The sequence below is a fragment of the Phyllostomus hastatus genome, unplaced genomic scaffold (genome assembly GCF_019186645.2).
Source record: "Phyllostomus hastatus isolate PE091 unplaced genomic scaffold, TTU_PhHast_1.1 phas_scaffold_216, whole genome shotgun sequence".
NCBI lineage: Eukaryota > Metazoa > Chordata > Mammalia > Chiroptera > Phyllostomidae > Phyllostomus > Phyllostomus hastatus.
In genome coordinates, this window is record NW_025334018.1 from 3,119,699 (window position 1) to 3,142,083 (window position 22,385).

Below are 22,385 nucleotides of genomic sequence, written 5' to 3' on the forward strand. Positions count from 1 at the left end.
AAGCAAGTGACCTCCCTTATATATATTTTCTATAGGAGGTAAGAATATGCAACATACATTTTAAAAAAAGATTTTATTTATTTATTTTTAGAGAGGGAAGGGAGGGAGAAAGAGAGAGAGAGAAACATCAATGTGTGGTTGCTGGGGGCCGTGGCTTGACTGGGAATCGAACCTGCGATGCTTTGGTTCGCAGCCCGTGTTCAATCCACTGAGCTATGCCAGCCAGGGCTTGCTACATACAGTTTTGAAAGTATATGTAAACCACTTTACGTGTATATTTTTTATAATTCTTAATTTACCTTTCTTCACATGTGAATTCTACTTTTGTATTTTCCTGCATAACTGTAGACTAGGCTTTTGTGTTTGGCTTCTTTTTACCTTCTTACCAAATCAAGGATTTGTCTCCAAAGTGAACAAGCATATATTTTGCTGTGTGAGTTTTTTGGAGTGGAGAAACAAATCTTTGAACTGACATGGATTTAGTTATGATAGTTCTCTTTTTAAAATGCTCAATATATCCTTTGTATTTTTGGTTGCCCAGGGCATTCTAAAGCGGAACCCATCTCTTTCACTAAACCACCTCCTTTGATTCAGAAACAAGGTCAACATTTATTTATTGAAAGTTTATTATGTGGCAGGCACTAGGATATAGTGAAAAAAAATAATGTAGTTGGGCAATTTTATTTTCCTTTTTCAGGACAAGGTCTTTCCAGTACTACTGTAACAGACTACTTCGGTTACATTACATGCGGTTCAAGCAAGACTTTTTCTTAAGATATAGTAGAAGTTTCTCTGAAGGAATGTCTTGGGATATGATTATTTTTGCCAGAGCAAATCAGTTCTAGGACAAAAATCTCTTCCTCTTGAGGAATCTGTATTGTGTGCCTATGTTTTATGCAGGCAGTTCATTGGGCAGTTGGTCCTTTGGGATATCACTGGGTTCAGTCCTCTGTTCAGAGTCAGATAAAAAACCAGCATTCTGCCTCCTGTGCCTTCTGTCAGAGAAATATTTATTATTTCATTCAATAAGTATTAAGCGTATGCTTACTTTATGCTGTTCTAAACCCAGGAATTGGGCAATAAATAGTCAAAAATCACTGTCATAATTCTTAGCTTCTAGTATGGTATGGAATAGATATTAAATAAACAGATATGATGTCATTACATTTGGCCATAAGTGTTGTAAAGGAAATGTAGTCAAAGTAATGTTATTTTAGGGGATTAGGGAAGGTGGGTTAGCAACAGGGGAGTGGGAGGAGGGGAGAGGGAGAAAAGGTACAGAGAATAAGTAGCATAGATTGTAGGTTGAAAATAGATAGGGAGAGGGTAAGAATAGTATGGGAAATGTAGAAGCTAAAGAACTTACAAGTATGACACATGGACATGACTAAAGCGGGGGATATGGGTGGGAGAGGGTATACAGGGTGGAGTGGAGTGAAGGGGGGAAATGGGACAACTGTAATAGCATAATCAATAAAATATATTAAAAAAACCTGTGCTCTTAAAAAAATATTTTCTGTATTTTTTTTGGGGGGGGAGGGAAAGAAACATCAATGTATGGTTGCCTCTTGTGTGCCTCCTACTGGGGATCTGGCCTGCCACCCAGGTGTGTGTCCTGACTGGGAATCAAACTGGTGACCATTTGGTTTGCAGGCTGGCACTCAGTGCACTGAGCCACACCAGCCAGGGCATTATTCTAGATTTGATAGTAAGCTAGCGAATGGAAGGTTTTGAGCAGCTTAGTGACTTGATCTGATATACACTCTGGTCTCTGAAGGCCAGTTAGAAGGTGATTGTGATACTTGAGGCAAGAGGTGATTGGCAGTTAAATGTAGGGTGTTATCAGGGAGATGGATTTGGGATATACTTTGAATGTAGTGGGGATGATAACTTGGATTGGATGTAGGATCTCAATTAAAAAGTAGTCAGAAATTATTCTAATAATAGCCTCAAAAGTTAGGTGCTGTTTACTGAAATGAGCAACACTGGGAGAAGCAGGTTGCCAGTGCGTAACAACTAATCAGGTTTGGAAATACTGGTTTTTGAGTTTTCTATTAAATGTTCCAGATTGCAATATTGAATAGGCAGTTAGATGTTTAAATTTGGAAATTGATCATTGCAGAGATGGTATTCAGAGCCATGGGACTTGATGAGATTACCAGGGTAGTTGAAGTTAGACTGAATTGTGGGCTAGCCTTGACACTTCGAAGAATTTAATTAAGAATGATGGAACTGAATCATTTGATAATTTCAGGAATAAATACTTTTCTGACTAAGACAATCTAGCAAGTACTAACTAATCAAGACATGGAGAAAAAATAAGATTACAATGAACAAATTGCTATTTATTATCTGTTAGATAGTTCTTTGATTGTGTCACAGAGATCAGAACACTCATTTTACATGATAACTGACAGCCAGAGTGCCTGTTTCTACATGATTACTGTGAAAAGATAGCCAGAATGGTCATTCCTAGATATCCATTGTGGAGGACAATACAAGGGTAAAAAAAATACCACAAATTTATAAAATGATGGATGAGTTATCAAAAGACATGGAGCTTCTTTCCTATTATCATGATATTCATTTCCAACTTTGGGAAAATGTACAGAGTAAGAGTGAGCTCAGTCTGCCTCCTAATTTCTTATTTAGTCTGTTATTGGGTATTGTAAAACCTTCCTTTAAAGAAGCTGGTTTTCCATCTGTACATTTAATGAGTCAACACGTATATGCTAGAATACATGTATAAGATCCAATACTTGTGTATGTTAGGGGCTTAATATCATTTAGGTTGACTTACTGTCTATTTAGGGACATATTTTGTGGGTGTGGGTAAGGATCTATTTAAATGTGTTTGAGCCCTGGCTGGTGTGGCTCAGTTGGTTCGAACATTGTCCCATAATCTAGATCAGGTGTCCCCAAACTGCAGTACCATGTCCTGTTAGGAACCGACCACAAGCAGAGCTTGCCTGAGGAAGCTCACTTGTTCCCTCACCTCTACCACCCCATTCTTCCAGAAAACCTGTCTATGGTGCCAAAAAGATTGGAGACCCCTGACCTAGAGGTTGTGGGTTTGATTCCTGGTAGAGGCACATACCTAGGTTGCAGATTTGGTCCCTGGTCCAGGTGCATATGGGAGGCAATCCATGTTTCTCTCTCACATCAATGTTTCTCTCTTTGTCTTCCTCTTTTTTACCTTTCTTTATTTGAGGTGTCAGAAATAACAGACAATAAAGGCAGTCACAGCATATAGGTTGTTGTTGATCGGCTTAATGAATGCCTGAAACATACACTACTCTTTTGCTTGAGTACATGACTTCATACTTGCCAGTCCACCTCTATCATTAGAAAATGTAGGGTCCCATCTGTTGAAATGGCACTATGCTTCAAGGCCAGTAGTTTTGGACTTTATCAGTCCTGGAAGAGAAATTAATTTCACAAGAGTGAGAGGGCATCTTTCTAACAATAACATATTCACCACGGTTTATCTGCGTTCTTGTTGTTATTTTATAGAAATCACCAGAGAACTAAGGATCCGTATCACATATGATTTCTTTTTTCAAGTCAAAGTAATAATAGTTGTGTGCATTAGAGAGCCCGTATTCTTCCAAGTAAATGGTGTCCTCATGAGAAGACTACCAAAAAATTTCATAATAGTTTAGACCCATTTTTCTTAAGTGACACTGGGATATTTAAGACAGTTATATGATTTGGGATTCCTATAAACCTCTAAAAATATTTCTAGATGAATCTGTTCCACAAAAATCTGGAAACTTATTTACTTAGAACTAGATGGTTAAAAAATAGCTACCTGTTAATTTTATGGGCCCTCATTCTGTTCCTTACCTTAGGAGCTGGCCTTAAAAACAGAGGGTCATAATAACTTGTGGTGGTAGTAGTAGTAGTAGTAGTCATCATCATCGTCATTGTCGTCATTGGCCCCATTAAGAATGTCCTGAAACCTTTGTACCCCTTCCCAAAAAGTACACATATGCATATAACATTTTTTGTATATAATTTTTTGGAGTTCATGGGCAGTTTTGATTGTAAGCCAGTATTCCTTGTTTCATAAGCCTCTTAATTTTGAGTGTTATAGAATGACAGTTGCATTCTTTACTGGTTCTTCAACAGAGGCTGCTCTTAAAAATATAAATAAACATATTTAAGGATGATGGTGGTTTAAGTCAACCTTTGACTGTCATCTGTTCATCTTCCTTTCCCCTTCACTGTTTTGGTAGTGCAGTGATTTCTGGAGAATTGTCAGTTAAAGCAGCATACCAATGATAGAGTGGCAGGCTGGGAATAAGAAAAGTGACTATTCTCCAAAATTGGTGAAATGATAGCAAAGGGATAATTTTCTGTGTGCCTTGCTCTGTTTGGGTTCCTATCTATAGTTACATAGAGCTTCCATAGCTATACTCCACATACCTCTCTGAATGCAATTTCTAAATCCAAACTTGACCACATCTCTTGGAAGAACAGACTCTTTCGCATTCTCTTTTAGATCCTGCTCACCTCTGCTCTGGCTGGTGTAAGATTGAATGCTGGCCTGTGAACTAAAGGGTCACTGGTTCAGTTCCCAGTCAGGGCACACACCTGGGTTGTGGGCCAGGTCCCCAGTAGGGGGCTCTCGAGAGGCAACTCCACATTGACGTTTCTCTCCCTCTCTTTCTCACTCCCTTCTCTACCGTCTAAAAATAAATAAATAAAATGTAAAAAAAAAATCCTGCCCACTTCTTAGGTTTTGTGTCTCACTGGACATTCTAAGACTTATGTTCCACCTGTTGGAACTGCCATCATTCCCAAGCACAGTTTGTTTATGTCTCCATGACTTTCATACTTCTCCCAGTGTCTGGCTGCTTAGTAAACACCTACCCATCTTCTGAGACTAAGTTCAAGTTGAACTGTGAAGCTTTATCTGGCCACCTCCCCTCTTTGGGCGAATAATATGCACTCTTTTCTCTCTGGCATATACCTAGAAGTGGAATGCTGGGCCACAGGGTAAGCATATTTTTATCTTTAGTAAATACTGTCAGTTTTCCAAATTGAGTTGATGGCTTTACCAGGGTTTTGGTATTCCAGTTGCTCCACATCTTCAACAACATTTGGTGTTATTCTATTTAATTTTAGCCATTCTGGTGGATAATAGTATTTATTTGGGTATTGATTTGCATTTTCTTGATGACTGGTGAGGTTAAGCATCTGTTTATGTGTTTAGACATTTGGACATCCTTTTTTGTAAAGTACCTGCTCTTAGTATATTTTCTGAATGCAAATCCTTTTTCAGACATATGCATTGCAAATATCTTTATCCAATATGTGGCTTTCCTTTTTACTTTCTTGATGATATTTTTTGATGAACAGAAGTTTTTACCCTAAAAGCCTATTGTCATTTTTTTCTTAAAAAAAAGGATTTTGATTTTGTTTGAAAGGTATGTTTTGGGGGCTGGAAGGAAACAGAATTATCAACAGGTACGAAGTTTCAGGCAAGATGAATAAGCTCCAGAGATACGCTGTGCAACATTGTATCTATAATAAATGACACTGTGTTGTACACTTAAAATTTTGTTAAGAAGAGAGGTCTCATGTGTCCACAATAAAATAAAATAAGATTAAGTGTGTAGTAGGTGATATAGTCTATTGAATGGAAACAAACTAGAGAAACACCTAGTCAATATTAGAATAATGGAGTTAGAAAGGATGTCTAGAGGTTATTGGGTTAGCTTTATCAGTTTTAATGGAAGTATGAGCAAAGTAAGACTTTGAGAGGTGTGTGCTTATGGTAGCTAAGTGTATTTCAAATCTTGTCAAAATATATTTTTGAAATATATTTTTATATATTTTTGCTTATTATAAAACTAATAATACATTTCTGTACTATGTCAAGAAAAAAATGCATACATTTTGTTTTATTTTCAAACCTTTCTCCCTAAAGTAACCAGTGCTATCAATTGCTATAATCATCTGTACTTATTTCTGTATGCATACAAATACATATGATTTTTTCTGCTCTTTACAGATATGAGATCATGCTATCTATCTTTTTTACTTAAAAATAGCAGACATGGCTCCCCCAACCCCGTGTGTGTGTTGTGTGTGTGTGTGTGTTCATAGCATAACTTTGTATATTAGAGATACTAATCCTTTCTCGTATTTATTGTATTTTTCTCCTAATCTATTATCTTTTGATTTTGTTTACAATATTTTTATCTTCAGATATATGATGTTTTTGTGTAATCAAATGTGTATGTCATTTATGGCTTTTGGTTTCCTGATTTGCTTAAGAAGGTTTCTTCACTGTAGGCTATAGAAACATTCACAGCTATTCTTCAGGTACTTTTAGTTTTGCATAGAGCTCTTAAATCCACGAGGAAATTATTTTTATATGTAACATGAAGAACAAGTCTAACTTTGTTCTCTCCAAATCCAAATGGATTGTCAATTGGGTCAGTAAGCAGCAACGTATTTTAAGTCAGCTTCTTGCTATATTGAAGTCTATTAGTTGAAAAGTTTTCACAGCACTGCTGTGGAATGTTTTTATGAAAAGTAGGAAAGGAATCCCTTCCACAAGATACTTTATTTTGATCTGCCAGATTTTAAAATGGAATTATTCAGATATAATTCATGTACTGTAAATTCACTAATTTAAAATGGACATTTTCAATAGTTGTATATTCATAAAGTTTTGCAGCCATCACCACTCTCTAATTTTATTTATTTTTTAGTCCTCGCCCAAGTATATGTTTATTGATTTTATAGAGAGAGGAAAGGTGGGAGGGGAGAGAGAGAGAGAAAGAAACATTGATGTAAGAGAAATGTTGATCAACTGCCTCCTGCACATGCCCCAACTGGGTATTGAACCCATGACCTACATATGTGCCCTGAACCAGAATTGAACCTGCAGCCTTTTGGTGCACAGGGATGATGCTCCAACTGAGTGGCCACCCAGCCACCCATCAGGGCACTACTACGTAATTTTAGAGCATCTCATCTTGGTCCCCATTAGCAGTCACTCTTCATTCCTGGCATTCCCCTCTTCCCTAGCTACTATTTATCATACTTTATTCATAGATTTATTTGCATTTATTTCATATAAGTGAAATCATGTAATATGTTATCTTTTGGAACTCATTTCTTTCATTTAGCATAATGTTTTCAGTGTTTGTTGTAGCATGTATCAGTACCTCATTCCTTTTTATTTGTGAATAATATTTCATTGCATGGCTAATGTTGCTATGAATACTTGTGTACAAGTTTTTGTGTGGACACAAGTTTTCATTTGATTTCTGTACCTGGGGGTGAAATTGCTAGGTCATATGGTAACACTGTTTAACCTTTAGAGGAACTGCCAGGCTGTTTTCCAAAGCTGTACCATTTGACATTTCTATTACAATTTCTCCTCAGAAAATTTTTATAAAAAACAAATGTAAGATATTTACAATGTGTATGTTGCTTTCTCGGAAGTGGCTGTTTTGTTTAGTGTACAGCCATGTACACTGACCCTGAATTGATTTCCCCTAGCCCTTATTGAAATATAATTCATTAGTGGCAAAACCTGTCTGATGTGTAACTTCTACTTCCCTCCTGTTGCCATTTTAGAATTCCCTAGGGATAGAGATCAGCGGTCCTATACATTCCTTGCAACAGTCCTATCTCACCTTTTTAAAACAAGAAAATTGAAGTTATATATTTCATCCTTGTTAATAATTTTGCTTCTCAGAAGGGCTGAATAAGGTTTGATTAGATTTTCAACTGACAGTCAATGAATATAATTTTTTTCCTCAGAAGTTAGCTGTGAGAGTGCTTTCTATGAATTTTTCCCCTTTGTGGCCTACTAATTATAGTTTACATACGTCATTTTCCTGTTCTAAGTTCCTGGAAGTAGTTCGTTGGTATGATAGTTTTTCTTTAGTCATGAGAGACATTCTTTCCTCCAGTTTAGTGTTCCTGATATTAGAAAATAACACAGTTGATAATTACATTTAACATGGTAGTAGTTTTTAAATTTTTTTCTCCTGAAAATATGGTCATTAATTCATGAAGCTTCTTAAAATTAGTGTCACCTTGGAATTTAAGAAATATATGCTGTATGTAAAGTATGACAATAACTAGACTTATTGGTGATTAGTGCTTGAGAAGTTAGGAATTGTTGGTGATTATCACTGTCTTTTTAAATGAAGAGTCGTTCTGTAGTTGAGTGAAAAAGCTAAGTTTGTCCAAATTTGTAAGTGTTTATATTGTGTAAATTTTGTAGGAACATAGTTCAAATTTTATTGGTATCTTGATGATGATAGTATAAGTATTTTGTTATTTTAGTGACTTATTTAATGTCAGTGATTTAGTGGTTTAATGTAAAACATCTTAAACCAGGACACTGCTTACCCTTTTACTTTTGAAGAGCAAATTACATGGCTATATACATAGTGTTTATTTTTGAAATTGTGAAAACAGTAGGGGATTATATAATATTTAAAGAAAATATCAGTTCTTTAATATTTTTATTTTGTCTAATTATTTTTTAGTCTGTATATACATAGTTAAAAATATAGTAATATATATTCAGTCCCTACATATTTACTGAATATCTTTTATGTTCCAGGTACTTTGCTTAAGGCCATAGTAGTAAATAAGGCAGACACGATTTTTCTTTTCATGGAACAGATAGTTTAGTGGAAAGTATGGATATTAAAGCATATAACTTATATGATAAGTGTTAAGAGAGTTACAGTATGTTGCTTGAGCATTTAACAGGGACATCACTTCTGATCCAGGAGTTAGGAAATATTTCAGCGTTGAAATGACCTTTAATCTGAGAAGGAAGGGATAAGCAGAAGTCATCTGGGGAGGGGGCAGAAGAGAGTTTTAGAAAGAGAGAAGTGACCATATATGTTCTCTTAAAGGAGGGAAGACAGATGTTTGATAAACTGAAAAGTACTTAGAAACACATATATCGTGCATATATCGCTTTCTGCTTTTTCTAGTTGTTTTTTGCCCCTGCTTTGCTCATAGCAGAGTGGGAAATGGTGAGACTAGAAGATAGGGGCACATAGGTGTGTGAAGTACTGTTTTAAGTATTTTTCATATGTTAGTTCATTGAACCCTAACAACATTTTTCATTCCTAAGTGATTTAACTGAGGCATGGTGTTTCTTGCCCAAAATTAATACAGCAGAACTGGTATCTGAAACTATATATTCTGCATTCAGAGTTTATGTGCTTGAGTACTGCACCATATTGTAATGCAGATCTAAGTTATAAGTTATATCTGAAAATAATATGAAAGAATTCAAAGGTTTTGAACAGTTAAATGACATAATTAGATTGTTAAATCATTTTTCTGGCTGCATCTTAGAAAAGGAACTGGAGGAGAGGAAGGGATATACAAAGTTGTTAGAAGGCAAGAATTGTTTTCTCAGACAAATCTGTGTCAGTGGAATTAAAAATAAGTGGATGTAATAAAAAATTAGTTTTATGGTATTAACAAATTTTGGTGTTAGATTGAAGTCTGAGAATAAGGCAGTGAGAGGAGACAAGGAGGACTGCCAGATTTCTGACTTGAGAAACTGGTAGTACCATGATTACTTAGCTAATAGGATATATCCTAAGAAATACGGTGACCATCTGTAAAAATTTTAAAGAGCCTGAAACCTAAGTCAAATAAAAATGTATAATGTGCTATAAATTTTTAAAAAGTCTTATACAGTTAACTTATATGTTTTTTTAATGTTGAGAAATAGAACAGTGATTATAGTCTCTATGTATAATGAAGACCACAAAAAACTTGCTACAGGTGAGACAAACTAGATTTTAACTTAATTTTAAGCTAAAAATCTGCCAACATTGTTCATTTTTAGTAGTAATTTTAGTTAAGTGTACTTACTCAAAAAAGAAAAAGTTATTCTTATACATTAAAGAAAGTTAATAAGGTAAGTTACCTTTCTTACCAAGTTAAAAATAAACTTCTAAAACTTCATGCACTTTATATTCATATCTTGTCATACTGTCTTCCTTTGTATAGGTCATGTACTTGTCTTTGCAGCTGTCTGCTTGACAAAGACAAGTACCACTTAAATGTTTCACAGGCATCTAAGTTTTATTTTTTTAATTGATTATTTTATTTACTTTTTAAATATTTATTTTATTTTTAGAGAGGGGGGAGGGAGAGAGAAACACCAATGTGTGGTTGCCTCTCATGTGCCTGCTACTGGGGACCTGGTCTGCAACCCAGGCATTTGCCTTGACTGGGAATCGGACAGGCTACCCTTTGGTTCACATGCCAGCACTCAATCCAATGAGCCACACCAGCCAGGGCTGGATTACTACTTCTTAATACAGCCCAACAAGGCCCTTTGCAGGCTATTTTTGTTTATCCATTTTCATTTTGTGCTATTCCCTCTTTGGTTTATCTGTTGTTAATCTTTACACTCTCAGGGACTTTACACATACTATTGCCTATTTTTGGATAATTTTTGCCTTCATATTTTGCTTTGTTATTTCCTACTCAGACTGGGTCTTGCTTGAAGTTAACTATTTTTCTAAGAGATGTTCCCATTCCTCCAGTTTCCCTTGATATACTACTTTATGTAGTAGTGTCTTCATTATTATAGTTACTATTTATATGATTACTAATTTGTCTGCCTTCCCATCTAAAATTTAAAGTTAATGAGACAATCCTTTTCTATTACCAATTGCTGTATCTATAGTGTCAAAATTCTCTAAACATATTTTGAAGCTCTTGTAATATTTATTGAATGAGTGAAGGAGTTAGGTTAAGAATGATGTATTCATAAAGGAAAAGATGAAATGGTTAGGGAGGTGGTTGGAAAGTTAGTAGAATGTATCAATCATAGAAGCCAAGTGAGTTTCAAATAGCAAATATGCCAAATGTAGCAGGGAGGAATAATATCAGAATTAAAATTGATCTTTGGGAGGCAGAATAATAGTATTTGAGAAGAGCCAGACAGACCTGGCCTTTACCTTTTATTGGCTGTTAACCTGTTTTCCATCTCTAGAAAGGGAATAATAATAATAACTACCTCGTTGTGATTGTGAGTTTATTTTTTTAAAAGATTTTATTTATTTTTCAGAGAGGGGAAGGGATGGAGAAAGAGAGGGAGAGAAACATCCACTGATTGCCTCTTGCATGCCCCCAGCTGGGGACCTGGCCTGCAACCCAGGTTCTTGCTCTGACTGGGAATCTAACCAGTGACCCTTTGGTTTAGGACACTCAATCCACTAAGCCACTAGCCAGGGCTGATTATGAGGTTTGTTTGTTTGTTTATTTATTTATTATAATTTAAACTTTTTTTAAAAGAAAGCATTTGGCAATATTTATTCTAATATAATTTGATATAAAAATGTTTAATTTCCTCTGGATAATCAAACATCTCAGATGTCAAACCTGAGGAAGGCAAAAGGGAGCTTGGGGGACAAGGGTAGAGAGAGTCTATTATACATAGTGGACAGGGAGTACAGGGCTGCACCTCGTACTCCCTTGAGTTCTATATGCCCCAGCAGGCCTCTACCCACCCCCAAGCCCTGGGAGAAATGCAGGCAGCCCTGAGAGGTGGTAGAGACCGAGATGTACCTGACAAAAGCTGGGAGTGGTTTTGAGGCCCAGCTAATTTTCTAAAATTGTAGCTCTAGTAAAATTGTGTTGTTGGTATTTAGAAAAATTAAAACTTTAACATGTGGTGCTGCATCACATTGGACTTTCCTGTGCATTGCCGCTGCCTGTGGGGACGGAGGGCAGGAGTAGGTGGGGAGGTTGCTTCTGTACTGGCCAGAGCAGAGAAGGAAGGTGAGAGAGTAGAAGGCAAGAGCAGGAACCTTGCAGCCCTGCCCTGAACTGACCAGAAAGCCATGGCTTTACCTTGGGCTGACCAGGAAGCTCTAGCTTAGGCATGAATGTGGCCTTTCACCCTTTGCAGCCGCGGAAGTAGTTCCCCTTAATCCTTTCCTCTTGTCCCATCTACTGCCAAAATGGCCAAACTTGGGCAACAGTAGTTTCTAAATATGAGTAGATCATGTGCCAAAATTTGAAACTTGAGCTTAGGAGAAAGGGGTTTCCCAGAGCAGACCCCAGTTCTGGGGACTTCTATGGGGAAGGGTGGGGGAAGGATGGGCAGGTTCAAGCTCTATGATTAGGATAATAAATTAATCAGAAGCTTTCACAAAACAAACACCCCAGCCTCACGGAGAACCAGGATTGCTCGGGAACCAAACACCAAGGGGAAACCTGCTGACTGGCCTAAGGTGTCTCAGTCCAACCTCATAAGCCTACTGGCTCTGTAACCAAGTAGGAGACTGAGGCCTCTTGTTGGCTATTCTGCAGGTTAGTAAAGCTGGTTCTTCAGTTGGTGCAGGACATCAATCATGATCTCCCATAGTATCTGAGGCTTACGGTGGTCCTCAGTCCAGCTGAAGACACAGGCTGATAGCTCCTGTAAGCTGGCCATGGAGATGGAGGTGTTGAAAGATTAGAACAGGAAGTCTGTGATGCCTTGAAACGCGTTGAACTTGACCTGGTCAAAGACCTGGTCTTCCCCCTTGTCCTCCCCCTCATGGGGGTTATCCTGGCGTGCCTTCACAGTCTGCTCATAGTTCACTTTCATAATCTTTAGGGGCATGATGTCCTTATGTAGAGTGGATACTTTCTCCTGTTTTTTCTTCTCCTTATGTAAAAACTGGATGTAGTCAATAGTCTGCATAATGATGGCTTTGCTGAGCTTTTGGGAGCCAATAGAGAAGTCCTGCTGCTGGCAGGTGGGAACAATGATCTGAAGGTCATCATAGCCTCTCTTGGTGGCATCCCTCCTCTTCTGTTCAGCCTGAGTGTGTGCTTGCTGCTGCCAGTCCTTGTAAGTCTCCTTGTAGGACTCCTGGTGGTAATCACTGTTCTTGTCATTTTTGTTGGGGACAGAAGAGGCACTGGTGGAACTGATGCTATTAGCTCTGGATACTACACTCCCCTTGTAGGTGCTTTCTACAAAAAGCCCAGGGTCCAGGCTGTTTTCGCTGTAGGGGTATTCCACGTTGGAGTGCGCAGGTTGGGTGAGCTATCTTCTCTGCAGTCCCTGGGCCCAGAGAGCAAAGGTAGGGGTACTTTGGGGACTAGAGAGATTTCCCTCATCTTCCGGGGCCCCTATGTGCACCAATTTAAGGTTTTTTTTAAAAGATTTTATTTATGTGTTTTGAGAGAGGGGGAAAGGAGAAAGACGGGGAGAGAAACATTAGTGTGTGGTTGCCTATTGTGTGCCCCCACCTGGGGACCTGGCCCACTACCCAGGCATGTACCCTGACTGGGAATCGAACTGGTGACCCTTTGGTTTGCAGGTTGGCACTCAATTCACCTAGCTACACCAGCCAGGGCTGATTGTGAAGTTTAAGTAAAATAATCTATATGAAACATTTAACATAGAACTTTGCTGAAGTTCAGTAAGTTTTAGGTATTTTCATTATTTTTACTAATACTGAACCCACTATAAGGACTTATTTGTAGTACTTTAAAATGTGTAGTTGATTTTGTTGCCTTGCTAGACAGTGTCTTATCAAAGCGTGTCTATTCCCTTCCCAGTCCTTGTGATAGACAGGATATCCACACAAAATGGTCTCCAAACCTAGTTGAATTGTTTTCCAGTGTGGTTTAGTATCTCACAGACTATAGAGCACTGTATTAACAGTGAATTTGTTCATTTTTATCAGATTCATTGTCACTTGGATAGATGTGAGATTAGTGTAGGAAGTGTGGGACAGGTTGTGGTCAATTTATAGAGGAAATGGGGTATGGAGGTGTAAACAGGTTTAAGCAGTTCATGTTTAAAAGTTCCATATTCGTATTGGTTGCCAGATATTTAATGGCATATTGCAGGATACCCAGCAAGTAGCACTCATCATTATACATTGTGGTTGATTTTGTAAATTTATAGGTAGTATCTAACATGTTAGATTATCATACTTTGTGTTATTATAACGTATATATCCTATTAATATAATTAGTAATTTTCTAAAAGTTTGTTCACTACTAAAATGATGTAGGCTCAGGGCTTCATGCTATAATCAGGGGTGTCAAACTCATTTTCACTGGGGACCACATCAGCCTCAAGGTTGCCTTCAAAGGGCCGAAATAAACTGTATAAATGTAACTACTCCTTAACTGTTAAGGAGCTGAAATTACATCGGTCCTTTGAAGGCAACTGTGAGGCTGATGTGGCGCCCCAGTGAAAATGAGTTTGACACCCCTCTATGGATTTAGTTATTTCCCTTGAATTTGGACCAAGCTGTCCTAGATTGTTGTAGTGATTTGAAAACATACTAGAACTGTCTAACTTGCAAGTGAAATGAATGTTGGATTTTGTCTCTTTGAGTGAAGAGACTCTTGCAGTCTTAGTTCTGTATTTCTCCCTTGGAACTGTATTTTAAATTGGATATATCACCGTCAGAACCAGAATAAGTTGTGTAACAATATGGCATCCTTGCCCCTGGATGGAAAACCTAGATTATATGGGTACCTTTCCAAAAGCTGAAAAATATCATTCAGAAAGAACATTGCTTTGAAAGTTCAGAAACAGCATTCTGGCAGCTGCTGTAGGGACTGCTTTTCAAGCAGTTTACATTTAGCAGATAAAAAGCATTCTTTGTTGTGAAGTATCTTCAGAATTTGGATTTATCTTTACTAGAAACACTTAAACTTGGTATGTGGGGTTTGCCAATCATGATTTCCTAGTCTTGTCTAAATGCATTCACGAAATATGCTGTTAAGCATACTGTACTTTTTCCTACTTAACCAAGTTAGGGAAACATATTTTTCTATTATTAAATACATTTTTAGGATAGTGATCAATTTTTTCAAGTAATTCCTTTTGAGCTTATTGATATTCTGCTATTTTTAAAATAATGTGTGTCACTTGGATTCAGTTTTTTCCTTTTTTAAAAAAATGAATGGAATTGCATTCCCAACCTTTTTATAGAATGTTTTGAATGTAGATAAGTACTGGTAAAAAATACTCTGAATTCTTTGCAAGAAATACTGAAATTCTGTTGTGTTGGTTAAAAGGTCCCTTACATTTTTTTCCCTGTAAAATGGCTCTAGTAGTGCTTATCTTTAACTAAATTCAAAACATTTTTGTTTGTATTATGACAGCTGTCATATCAGCATGCATTTAAAAAGGACTTAACAAAACTGGTGAATTTTTGTGTAGGCAGGGAAGAAAATATGCAACATTTCAGCATACTATGCTTTATTGTTTTAAGAAAGGTAAAAATGCAACTGAAATGCAAAAAAAAGATTCGTGCAGTGTATGGAGAAGGTGCTGTGACCGATTGAACATGTCAGAAGTGGTTTGCAAAGTTCCTTGGGGCAATCGACATTTTAGCCAAATAATTCTTTGCTGTGGGCAGTCTTATGCACTGGAAGATGTTTAATTTAGCAGCACCCCGGCCTCTACCCACTAGAAGCCAATAGTGGGAAATAGCTTACATACTCAAAATATCCAAATCAATACAGTGTGTGGTGAAAATGAAAAATGCACATTTTATTTTATAGAAGAAACTAAACAGTCTTTTTGGCCAACCCAAAACTTTACATTTATAAATATAAAGACTTCTGGAATCCTTTCATTATAAAAAACAAAAATTGAAGGGAATTTAAAAATTGTGTACTTATGAGTAGTGCATATAAAAGCAGTTTTGTGTAAATTATTTGTTTTTAATAACTAATTCAAAAGATATGGCAGGTAAATCACTTCATTAGTTACATGAAACCCAGGATGGACATTAGAAATTAAGAAACCAGGAAGAAGAGGGGGAGAAAAACTGGAGAAGGACAATTGAAGCCAGTGTAAGATATAACACATGGAATTAATTCAAATATTTATTGACCATTTCCTTTGTGCCAGGAACTCTTCCAAGTACATTGAGTTAAACTGACATAAATCCATTTCCTGGTGGACTTCATATTCCAATGGAAAGCTATAGACAACAAATAAATATATTGTACACTAGATGATGAGAAGAGCAATGGAGAAAAATGAAACAGGATAGAGTACGAGAAGAGGGTGGTGGGATGGGTGGTTTTCTATTTTATAAAGAATTGTCAGGAAAATGTCTTTTCTATAAGATTGCATTTAGGCAAAAATATGAAAGAAGTAAAAGTGCAAACCATGTGCCCTGGTGGAGTGGCTCAGCTGGTTGAAGCCTTGTCTGTCCTGTACACTAAAAGGTCAAGGGTTCAATTCCTGGTCAGGTCACTTAACCAAGTTGTGGGTTCGATCCCCGGTCAGGGTGCACCAGGGAAGCAACCAATTGATGTTTGTCTTTCACACCCATGTTTCTCCCCCTTCCTCTCTCAAATCAATAAACATATCCTTGAGTGAGCATAAAAAAACAAAAAAAGCAAACTCAATTAATTATCTGGGGAAAGGTCTAGTTAGGCAAAAGAGTAAGTGCAAAGGCCCTGCATGGTAGGAGTATATTTCTTGTGTTTGAGAAACAGGAGGAGACCTGTATCCCTTCGTCTCAGAGCTAAGTGGGGAGACTGGTAGGAGATAGAAGAGAGGTAGAAGGTATTTCAAGGCAGGGCTTTTGCTTCTAATACTTTTGAGTGAAACGGGAAGTCATTTAACAAGTTTTGAGCAGAGGAGTGACTAATCTGAAACAGGCTTTAAAAGAATCACCCAGCTGCTGAGTTTTGAGAAGACTAAAGAATTACAAGGGCTAAAGCAAGGAACCAGTTAGGAGGCTAGTACAGTAGGTCTGATATCGTGTCTTGGATCTGATTGATAGCTGTCAAATAATGTTATAATCTCATTGATATAATATATTCTGCATATATTTGAAAGTAAAGAACACTTTACTGACTGAATGGACATGTGGGGCTTTAGACAAAGAAATCAAGGGCTATTAGAATTTTTTGACCTAAATAATTATAGTTATAGTTGCATTTATTGATATCATGAAGGTTGGTGGGGGCAGGTGAAGATGAATTGATTTTGGACATACTAAGTTTTGAAGTCCTAATTATTGGATATCCAGTTAGTGTCAGGTAGGCATTTAGATATATGAGTCTAGAGTCTCAGGAAGAGGTCACAGCTGGTCAGCCTTGAGGTAGAAATGTGTGAATCATCAACGTTAGATGGCATTTAAAGCCAAAAGACTAGATGTGGTCATATTGGAAGTGAAGGTAGACAGAAAAGGGAAGGGCATGTCCTGGGACACTCCATTGTTTAGAGTTCAGGGAGAAAAGGAGGAACTATTGGTAAAGGAGACTGAGGTTGACTAACCAGTAAGAGGGAAGAATCCAGAGAAGTATCCTGGAAGTCAAGTTAAGAAGTGAAGGGGCTGTTCAGCTGTGTCCGATTCTGTTGATAAGTAAGATGAGAGGACCAAGAATAGAGCAGTGTAGAGTACATTGGTGAATTTGACCAGTTTTTGTGCAGCAGTCATGGTGAAGGTGTAATTGATGTATTCAAGAGAAAAAGAAAAGACAAGGATTTGGAGATGGGGGGTATAGACAAGCTTCCAAAAAGTTTTGTGGTAAAGATGAACAGAAATGGGAAGCTGGTGGAGGAAACCAAGAGGAATTTTCTAAGATGAGAAACATTGTAGTGTTATAACAGAAACGTGCCACGCCACGCCCTCCCCTCCTCCCCCCCACACAATGGGTTTTGTTATTCTCTGGTTCTTTTTGTCTGCCACCGTAAAAACTGTGGCTCTCAATGCCAGAGTTTGGTAAAAAGGAAAGGAACTACTTATTCAAAAGTTATACAGGTTCAGTATAACGGTGGAACATGGTCCGTTAAATCCCACTCCCTTTAGAAACAAAGAGAAACAGCCACAAACACATAGTCCTGCCCCTCCCTTACCCTCCCCTTGTCTTTCTGGAAAAGAAATAGAAGTCTGTAGCTTAGCCAGATGGATTCCCGTCTGTATCCTGGCTTCCTCCAGTTGTCATTGCCCGGCTAGCTAGGCTCTCCTTCTTAATCCAGAGTGACGTGGCACCTCCTCATGGTGAGCTGTGCATTCCTGCATCCTTTCAAATTGCGTGGCCAGGACCCTGCATGGCTGCTGCATGATCAAGAGGCTTCTCCTTCCTCAGCCACATGGTCAAGAACCCTACACAGCTGCTGCATCCTGCTTTTCTGTTTCTTTCTAAGCTGTGTGGTCAAGAGAGCCCCCTCTTAGCTCCTAAACCACATGGTTAAGCACCAGCATGGCTGTGGCAGCTCTGTTTAAATCCCAGCACAGATCTTCCTTTATCACTCCATTTCTGACTCCTCCCACACTGGTTACACCTGCCAGTAGTCCAGTTTCTTCTGCCTGCCTTGGCTGCCATTGTTAGTCCTGGCAAACATGGCCCTGTAACATAGGAGCTGCCGCCAAGCTGCTCTCACAGGTGCAGCAAGCCCCTCTGACTATATTGTATCAAGTTAGAGTCACACCCATAGCCCTGGCTAGGAGCAGGCACAGCTTTTAACATTGCTAAAATACTGGCCAAATTCTTCAGATATGCAGAGTAGCTCTTACAGGCCCTGCTCTGCATCCCTTATTTCCCAAGCAATACCTATGGCGGTTTTCTCCATTTTGGGGGACCTCCAGCTCAGCACCCCATTACAATGTTTTTGTACTGATTGCATTATCTAGAGGAATGGTGAGAAACAGATGATGTATGGGAGAAAGAGGATAGTTGCCTGAATAATGCTCTTTAGAAAGCAACAGGGATAGGATTTATTCCTCAAGTGGTGGAATTGGTTGTAGAGGCAGTTTATGTATTATTATAGGAAGGAAAGCAGACACAGGCAAGAGTGTAAATACACGGTAGGAGGTTGTGGTAGTTTTTTCCTGATTGTTTCTATTGCCATCAGATTGGAAGCAAAATCAGTGAGTGGAGATGATGTGATATAGTTGTCCAGAAGAGTGGCAGTGGTGTGAATAAAGGAGATGTGTTACAGTGCTAAGGGCCGCTTGAGGTTAGTGGTCAGGAATGTAGAGAGATTAGTGAACATGATTTTTTTTTAGACCAGTTTTGATGGCACAGAGATAGAAGAAGTATAGGAGAAGATATGATTTGGAAGCTGCTTTACTAGTGCAATTAAGATATTTTAGTGAGTTTACAGAAAATCACTTACTGTTGAAATACAGTTAACATGCAGTAAGAAGAAATTTATATACATTTCTCATAACACAAGATGAATTTATGTTATAAAACAAGGAGAAACATTGTCTACATGCCAAACGTCATGTTAGAAACTATAGGGACCTTAAAATTTCTTCCCTTCCTCCCTCCTTTCTTCCCTTTCTCCCTTCCTTCTTCCCTCTTCCCTCCCTCCCTCCCTTCTATTTACTGGGTGCTAAAATACTCGATATTCACTGTTCCAGGTGCTGGGGATGTAGTAAACAAACCAGAAGAGGTTCTTACCTGCATCAAGCTTACATTTTAATTACAGTCTGTTTGGGGATGCAGCTGATAAATATGGGACAAGAATTTAAAAATTAGCCCTAGCTGGTGTGGTTTAGTGGATTGAGCACTGGCCTGTGAACCAAAAGGTTACTGGTTGGATTCCCTGTCAGGGCACATGCCTGGGTTGCAGGGCCAGGTTCCCAGCAGGGGGCGCATGAGAGTCTCCCACTCTTTTTCCCTCCTTTCCCCCTCTCTAAAAATAAATAAATAAAATGTTTTTAAAAATTAAAAAATAAAAATTACCCAAATTGTTATCCTGTATGGATAACAAGTATTCAGGGAAGAATCAAGTCAGTGCAGTCTTAAAATACAGATTTGAGAACATAGGTCTTCAATTTATTATACAAAGGGTTTTTCGATGCTTTTAGAAAGATACTGTATATTAGGTTACTTCCACTGTGGTGTTAGTGTCACTCCTTAAACATGTTAATAATTTATCATTGAAAATGTATGACTATTTGCAGAAATTGTGGTAATTAAGACCAAAGTGGATCCATATCAGATTATAACAGGTTTTGTCACTAATGAATCATGAAAATACTTTCAGTTTTCAGACTTTTGAATTTCAGGATTATGAACCCATCATGGAGAAGACAGAACTTTGTACACTTAAAGTTCTATAACTTTAAATAGATAAAACACATGGCACAGAAGCAGACACGGACATGATTTTACGGACAGTAAAGAAAACTGAATATACTAAATCATAGGGCTTGTGTGTTGGTGAGGAAGGATAAATGAGTATGAATAATAAGAGCCAGATTAGGAAAAGCCTTCAGTGACATTGTGGAATATTAATATATAAAGTAGTAGAAAGCGAGAATTGTCAGAGTGACCTGATTGAAGGATCACTCTTTCAACTGCTTGTGTGAATGAATAAAGTGGGAATAAACTATAAGTTTTAGTCATCTGGCCAATATTTGTTGAGTAACTACTTAAAAAGCTACTGTTACTTACTGTTAATAGCTACTGCTGCTGCTATAATAAATTGTTCGTACCTTTTATTGAGCCATGCTATGTGCCAGGCATTTGGGCTATACATTTTATTTACATTCCTTGTAAGAGTTACAAAACAATTTTATGGTCTTTGTCCTTGAGAATCTTACAATCTTGTTGGAAAGAAAAGTCTTAAAGCACATAGTTTAAACTATAAAATACTCTACTCATACATGGAACTTTCTAAGGAATACGGTGTTCTTTTTCCAGATACTAGTCCTGGATCTTGTTTCAGATACATGCTTGAAAAAGTGTTAGCCTATCAATCAATACTCAAGAATAGTGAAATGTTCCCTGGCGGATGTGGCTCAGTGGACTGAGCACTGGCTTGTGAACTGAAGGGTTGCTGCATTGATTCCCAGCCAGGGCACATGCCTGGGTGTGGGCTGGGTCTCCATTCGGGGGCATGCAAAAGGCAACCAGTCTGTGTACCAGTATCTCTCACACATTGATGTTTCTGTCCATGTCTTTCTCCTTCCTTTCCCCTCTCTTTAAAAATAAATAAATACAATCTTAAAAAAAATAGTGAAATCTTCTGTTTCAGTATAATACTTACTACTGAGGGGTGCTAAATATATGAAAGTATTTTTATCTGAGGCTAGTGTTTATAAAAGATTTTTGGGTGAGTTATAACAGTGGCTCTTAAACATTGATTTTTACCATACAACTATAGCTTGTTTATAATATCTGTAGAATGATAAACTTACTCAGAAATTTTAAATGTATCATAACTAAATGAATTTAAATTCTATTTGAACTGCATTTTGGTTTGTTTTAAGCGTAATTTTGGGTTCTTCCTGACCTTTTGGTCCCCCTCTCGCTGTACCCATTTCTCATGTTAATCATTAGTTCTAATCTGATAAATTTTTGTTATGGTCTGTCCTGCAGAGAAAGATGCTGGTTGCAAGTTTTGGAGATTCCTGTTTTCTATGGAACACAGTTTTGTAAAATATTCATAGAATTCCTTGGCAATAACATACACTTGTGATGGACCCTAGAAATACTGCTATGTTAGGATTGGGTTCTGATTCCGAAGGATTTTCAAGAAAGAGCCCCTCTGCCATCAGTATTGGCACACTGGTCAGCAAGAGAGAAGAAGAGCTAGAAAACAACACCAAGGAGGAAGAGGGCCTTCGCAAGTGGAATCGGGAAAGAAACATTGAAGCAGGGAAAGATGATGGTTTGACTGATGCACAGCAGCAGTTTTCGGTGAAAGAAACAAACTTTTCAGAGGGAAATTTAAAATTGAAAATTGGCCTTCAGGCTAAGAGAACTAAAAAACCTCCAAAGAACTTGGAGAACTATGTATGTCGACCTGCCATAAAAACAACTATCAAGCACCCAAGAAAAGCACTTAAAAGTGCAAAGATGACAGATGAAAAGCATGAACACTGTCCTTCAAAACGAGTAAGTAGAATTCTCAACAATATATGGTAACAATATTTGGATTTCTTGATTAATTTTTATCTAAATTATATATATATATATTCCATGAAGTTTGACTTTAATCTTTATATGTTATTTCAAAATAGCCTATTTTGTAAGCCTGAAATAGGCTTTGAGGCCTGTCAGAGATGTGAGTGATAGTATTACCGTGTATATATTTATATTTGCAAAATTATGACAGATATTTTAAATGGAATATGCCCAGGTTCTGCTTCTAGTGGAATAGCAGAAAGAATACTAGATTTCTGGTTAGGAAAACTTGATTTGAATCTTACCTTCCTATTTACCAACACTGTGGCCATAGACAAAACAATGGAGAAGAACCTGAGGTTCAAAGATCTCAAAATGATTATAAAACCACCTACTTTTTAGGATGTTTGGGAGAATCCAGTTCACTAATATATGTTGAAAGCTTTTTTTCTCCCTTTATTGAATTTATTGGGGTGACACACTGGTTAATAACAAGGATTCATGGGCACAGTTTTACA

At 37.6% G+C, this 22,385-nt stretch overlaps 1 protein-coding gene and 1 pseudogene across 3 annotated transcripts in view; one reads left to right on the forward strand and one right to left on the reverse strand.

Annotated features, from left to right (window-relative positions):
* ASH1L (ASH1 like histone lysine methyltransferase) overlaps positions 1 to 22,385 on the forward strand; it is a 228,554-nt gene that overhangs the window by 8,517 nt on the left and 197,652 nt on the right. For all 3 annotated transcript variants that reach the window (XM_045816450.1, XM_045816452.1, XM_045816451.1), the window contains exon 2: positions 21,340 to 21,858. In XM_045816450.1, coding sequence (XP_045672406.1) covers positions 21,439 to 21,858 — 420 coding nt within the window. In that variant the 5' untranslated portion in view covers positions 21,340 to 21,438. The remainder of the gene's footprint in view (positions 1 to 21,339; positions 21,859 to 22,385) is intronic.
* On the reverse strand, positions 12,335 to 19,419 carry LOC123804577 (annotated as a pseudogene).